This window comes from Neoarius graeffei, chromosome 8, assembly GCF_027579695.1.
Source record: "Neoarius graeffei isolate fNeoGra1 chromosome 8, fNeoGra1.pri, whole genome shotgun sequence".
Classification (NCBI taxonomy): Eukaryota; Metazoa; Chordata; class Actinopteri; order Siluriformes; family Ariidae; genus Neoarius; species Neoarius graeffei.
The window spans coordinates 79,852,407-79,858,702 of record NC_083576.1 but is presented as its reverse complement, the minus strand read 5'-3'; the positions used below and the strand labels follow the sequence as shown (position 1 = coordinate 79,858,702).

The window sequence follows — 6,296 nt, the reverse complement described above, 5'->3', positions numbered from 1 at the left end:
GTGTGTGTGTCTGGTTTCCCATGATTAATTATTAGAACTTGTACCACAGTGGTTTTGAGTTCTTGAATCTGATTGGTCAGCAGGTGTTCATTCATTTTATATAGCACACACTGTTAATAGTGCAGCTACAAATTAAAGGTTTATATTAATGAATTAATTATCATTTCTCTAGTAGACTAGTGGCTAATTCAGGGGGACTTGTATGGTAGATGTTCCACATTTGACTCTTATTTAACAAAAAAACCCGATAATCATTTTTATTCTATCCATATTCACTGGATATGAGCAATCATGCGCTCTGATTGGCTACTCTACTATTAGGATATCAGCTTATATACCGTGAGTAGAGAAAAAAATGGTGAAACGTATTGCTGAACCAACCGAGGATGAAATAAAAACTCTACTTGAAAACAACCCCCCCCCCAAAAAAAAAAATACAAAAAAGCAACAAAATATGGAATAAAAGTACTTGATGGTAAGAACATATCTCTTTTTTAATTTTTCAAGAAGTATCATTATTATTATCGCATTTTTCACAAATTGCTCCTGTCATTTCGCCGGTTTGTTTACATTCTAAGCGGAAATGATTTTGTCAGACGTTTTGCATAAAGTTTTTATTTGTCGAATTTGCAAAAATGAAAAATAAAAATGCTCTGTTTCTCAAAATCCAGTGAATGTGGATAGAATAAAACAGTTATTCCATGAAATCTCATCATACATGGCTTATAGCCAACTCGGCTCTATGCTATCAGCTCATATGTCTCAATTTCATGGAATAACTGTTAAATATAGCAAAGATTTCTCCAAGATGCTTGCTTATTTATTTATTTATTTATTTATTTATCAGTCAAATTATGGAAGGAGTCACCAGTTTCAGCACTTTGTAACAAAAGCTATAACACAAAATTTCCCACCACAGGAACATTTTTGAGACAGAAGGGTTTATATTGTGGTTTTTCAGTAACAAGTTACAAATTTTGTCTTCTTAACTTCAAGAAAGGCTGGTGAGGAAACAACTTTATACTTTTAGTTAATAGCTGCTATAACGCAAGTGATAACAGGAACGAAAGAATTATATTTGCTAATAATTTGAATTTTAAATAAATAATCTTTGGCAAATTGCTGTGGTATAAGTGAAATAAAACACATCAGGATGGCAACTTTAACTCTGCATGATATCAGGCCATTTTACACCACCACATGGTTGATTATTTTTCTATAACAACATGCTCCTAAGTGTATCATTCCTGACATAATTGAGTATTTTTTTTAATTATGAAACACAATGTATATAAGCATGAGTGCTAAAAATGTATTAACCTTCTCAACATTCATCTAACTGTCAAGTATTCAGATTCATATACAATTTTTTTATTGAGTTATTTTAAAGGTCCATTCCAGACAGAAAAAAAAATTCACACCAATGTTGGTTCATCTTTCCTGTATACATAGTTGGTCTCTTACATTTGTTTCTTTAGTTAGTTAGTGAGGTACGAAGTGAAAAACAAGTCATTGAAGCTTAGTTCCCAGTTTATCAGAGTTTAAGGCCCCGGGCCCACAACACCGATAACTATATACCTATAACTCCAACTATGACTATCCCTCTGCCTGAATTTAGTTCCAGTCTGGAGCAGTCACACCACAACTATAATCCCGACTATAATATCAGTTGGTCCTGTCACTCAGAAAAATAAATGCATGCAACTTAGGAATCGTCATGGAAGTTTTTTCCAAGTAGTAGCACATTATTCTGGGTCATACTGTACATCTTGGACTTCAAAACAACCCATGCACACACTCCGGTGGTTGATATAATACGGATAGGTCACAGACTATGGAAATATAATATAAAAGGATACAAAATACGGAGTGGTTACGGATTTTAAGACGGATGTATCACGGATGCTAATAATTTATGGATCGGTCACGAACGTTTCAGTATATTACAGATTGGTTACTGATTTCATATGGATGATGCATCATGGAAAAAAAGTTAAGGAATGTAAAACAATTAAATGTTTGGACTGCCGAAGTTCAGAATTAAAATATTTTACCTGCATTTATATGTTTATATTATTAATTTACGATTGATATTTCATGGAAAAGGGGCGGCACGGTGGTGTAGTGGTTAGCGCTGTCGCCTCACAGCAAGAAGGTCCGGGTTCGAGCCCCGTGGCCGGTGAGGGCCTTTCTGTGTGGAGTTTGCATGTTCTCCCCGTGTCTGCGTGGGTTTCCTCCGGGTGCTCCGGTTTCCCCCACAGTCCAAAGACATGCAGGTTAGGTTAACTGGTGACTCTAAATTGACCGTAGGTGTGAATGTGAGTGTGAATGGTTGTCTGTGTCTATGTGTCAGCCCTGTGATGACCTGGCGACTTGTCCAGGGTGTACCCCGCCTTTCGCCCGTAGTCAGCTGGGATAGGCTCCAGCTTGCCTGCGACCCTGTAGAACAGGATAAAGCGGCTACAGATAATGAGATGAGATGAGAGTTCATGGAAAAGATCACATATCTGGCGGCACGGCGGTGTAGTGGTTAGCGCTGTCACCTCACACCAAGAAGGTCCTGGGTTCGAGCCCCGTGGCCGGCGAGGGCCTTTCTGTGTGGAGTTTGCATGTTCTCCCCGTGTCCGCGTGGGTTTCCTCCGGGTGCTCCGGTTTCCCCCACAGTCCAAAGACATGCAGGTTAGGTTAACTGGTGACTCTAAATTGACCGTAGGTGTGAATGTGAGTGTGAATGGTTGTCTGTGTCTATGTGTCAGCCCTGTGATGACCTGGCGACTTGTCCAGGGTGTACCCCGCCTTTCGCCTGTAGTCAGCTGGGATAGGCTCCAGCTTGCCTGCGACCCTGTAGAACAGGATAAAGCGGCTAGAGATAATGAGATGAGATGAGATCACATATCTATGAATAAAGATCTGTGCTTTGTATTATATTTATATAGAAATGGGTTCCATCCGTCTGTCCGTCCGACTGTCCACGTTTTCGTTTCCGTGCCATATCTTTAAAACTACTGAAGATATCTTCATTAAACTTTGTATACATATCAAGCAACATGTGAACTGGTGCATTTTGCTATTTTGGATTTTTGAAAAAAAGTATTTTTCAAATTTTTACACAAAACAGATTTTGACTTAGTTTCTAAGAGCAATGTTCGGTTCCAGAGCATATATCCAAAACTATTCATGATACGGATTTGAAACTCGGTATACATGTTAACAAGATGATGTACTGTAGATGTGCCTACGAAATTTCTTTCATACTAAGAAATTTGAGAAATTTAATTTTTTTCATGTTTCCATGGGCGGCACGGTGGTGTAGTGGTTAGCGCTGTCGCCTCACAGCAAGAAGGTCCGGGTTCGAGCCCCGTGGCCGGCGAGGGCCTTTCTGTGTGGAGTTTGCATGTTCTCCCCGTGTCCGCGTGGGTTTCCTCCGGGTGCTCCGGTTTCCCCCACAGTCCAAAGACATGCAGGTTAGGTTAACTGGCGACTCTAAATTGACCGTAGGTGTGAATGTGAGTGTGAATGGTTGTCTGTGTCTATGTGTCAGCCCTGTGATGACCTGGCGACTTGTCCAGGGTGTACCCCGCCTTTCGCCCATAGTCAGCTGGGATAGGCTCCAGCTTGCCTGCGACCCTGTAGAACAGGATAAAGCGTCTAGAGATAATGAAATGAGATGTTTCCATGGAAACAATTTCAGACTTAGTCTCTCAGGTTAGTCTTAGGGGTAGGTTTGGTTTCCGGAGCAGAACTTGAAAACTATGAGTGTTTTGGTCTTGAAAGTTGGTATATGTGTTGATTAAGTAATGTATATGTTCCTTTCGATACTAAGAAAAGTGAGAAATTTTCATTTTTATCTCACGTGGACCAAAGGTCCGGTGGGTTTATGCCATGGGCTGCTGAGGTCAGTGTAAAGAGGTCGGGTTGGTTTCCTGCAGCACAACTTGAAAAATGTGACAAATAGTATCTTGAAACTTGGTATATAGTTGGTATATAGGGCCGGGGATATAGATGACTCTGTTTTCTTGTTTTTATTTTCCGTGAATCCGTATTCCGTGATTTCATGATGCAACAAGGATGTACAAAGATGTCGGGGAAAAATAGCACATGCTCAGACAACATCCCATGTAAACAAACAATTACCTGATTGGCCAGATGTTTTATCGGATCAGGTCCAGGCCTGGAAAAATCGTTCCAGAAGCAATCCCACTAATACGGATAAACCCAGGCCTGGGCTATAGGAATCGTTATCGGCCTGGTGTGACCACCAACCACATCAACTGAAGGGGACTGATTTATTAATAGTTATCGCTATAGTTGTAGCTATAGTTATAGTTATCCATATTGCGGGACCGGGGCTTAAATTGTATTAAACTTAATTTATGACTGAAATATTCCTTTAAACAAAAGTGAGTCACAGTCTTGAATTATGTGTCTACAAACAAAGTCTGACAAAGAACTGGTGCTGGTGTGTGTGAAAATTATACATAAAGCATCATGAAACAATTCAGTGAAAATATCTAGATCGATGTTAAAAAACAAACTGTGGACAGAAATATCAGACCCAAGTGCTGGATGCCACCTCAGACACAAAGCACACCATGGCAAGGCTGTCAGCTCCAGCTGTCCGTTGGCTTTGCGAGGTGTAATTAGCAAAAGCAGCTGATGATGGTGATCATAAATCTGATAACATCACATGAACTTGACAAGCATAGTGAGAGGGTCATTATCCTTCTTACCAATGACCGCTTGCAACATCCTGGAAAGCAGTAACAAACCCCCTGGCCCCTTTGAAAAACTCCTCAATAAATTCCTGATCAATTTGAACACACTTCCCAAGTACTTGATGTATGTTGTTACTCAGCAGGCCTCAGATGTTCCCAGGATGATTCTTAGGTCCAAAGAAGAGAAACAAAGCAAAGCAGCTCCTCCCAATTCCAGTGCAGAACTCCACCTATGGTCCCCAGAAATGGCTCCATCTGTATGCTGGAATGTTTCTCAAAATTCTCCTGGGTGTTCTCTGAATGATGCAGGACCTGAACAGTAATCTGGATTTTGGGCGTTTTACAGATTTTGGGTGTATCCAGCACAGCCCAGACCTAGTCAGTCCCCACTGCCTGTCCTTGAGTCATCACCGTGCAGCTGAAGGGATTGGCAAGGTTCAGCTGGAAGCTACACAGCATGTAAGTCATTAGGAAGATCTCACACAAGGCTGCACCACTTGGTTGTAACTTCTTATCTGGGTCTGTGAAGAGAAGATACTCACAGGTTCTGGATGTAGCCACGTGAACACAGTCAGTGAAGAGGGAGCAGTTTGATGAAATTGAGGGTTTATTGGAATTGGACCACAGGGACTTGAATATCCTTAGTTTGGACTTGGTTTGGTTCTCTGTTTGGGTCATCTTGCTTGATCCTGGGTCAAAGAGTTGTCTCCCGAATGCACTATAAAAATAAGATTTGATCATGATTCAAATTTGTCCTTTTCCAATGTGCCTTAGTTTTAACAAAATTGGCAAAAATCATAGACACAATTTTCAATTTGCTCCAAATGTTGTCAATCAGCCAAAATATGCTTGTTTGGTGCTTGCTATACTTTCCCGATGAGGTTATTGTAATTAAACAAGTAACAAATGTCATTATCACACTAAATCATTGGCATAAATTGGCATGGAACCCAATCTGTACTGGTTTAGGAGTGATCCATATACACTCACCGGCCACTTTAATAGGAACTTGTTGTTGATTCTCAGACCCCTGTTCTTGGCTGCAGGAGTGGAACCCAATGTGCTCTTCTGTTTGCTGTTGCATGCTGAGATGCTTTTCTGCTCACCACGGTTGTAAAGAGTTGCTATGAGTTACTATATCCTTCCTGGCAAAAAAGCTCGAACCAATCTGTATTTTCCTCTGAGCTCTCTTATCAACAAGACGTTTATTTCCACCCACAGAACTGTCGCCCACTCACTCGATGTTTTTTGTTTTTCGTACCATTCTGTGCAAACTCTAGAGACTGTTGTGTGTGAAAACCCCAGGAGATCAGGAGCAGTTTCTGAAACACTCAAACCAGTCCATCTGGCTCAAACCAACACCCATGCCACAGTGAAAGAAAGTCACACTTCGAGATCATAATTTTTCCCGTTCTGATGTTTGAATGACGTGAACATTAACTGAAGCTCTTGATTTGTATCTGCGTGATTGGACACATTGTGCTGCTGTCACATAAGGGATCGGCTGATTAGAGAATGAAAGTGGCCGGTGAGTGTATATATATCATATATATACTTTCAAAGGCAAAATGTAGTGAATTC

At 40.7% G+C, this 6,296-nt stretch overlaps 1 protein-coding gene across 1 annotated transcript; it reads right to left on the bottom strand.

Annotated features, from left to right (window-relative positions):
• Positions 1-4,683: 4,683 nt before the first annotated feature.
• On the bottom strand, positions 4,684-5,393 carry rep15 (RAB15 effector protein). Its single transcript, XM_060926746.1, is given in 3 exon segments — positions 4,684-4,755; positions 4,757-4,946; positions 4,948-5,393. Coding segments are annotated over 3 exon segments (708 nt in total).
• Positions 5,394-6,296: the final 903 nt, after the last annotated feature.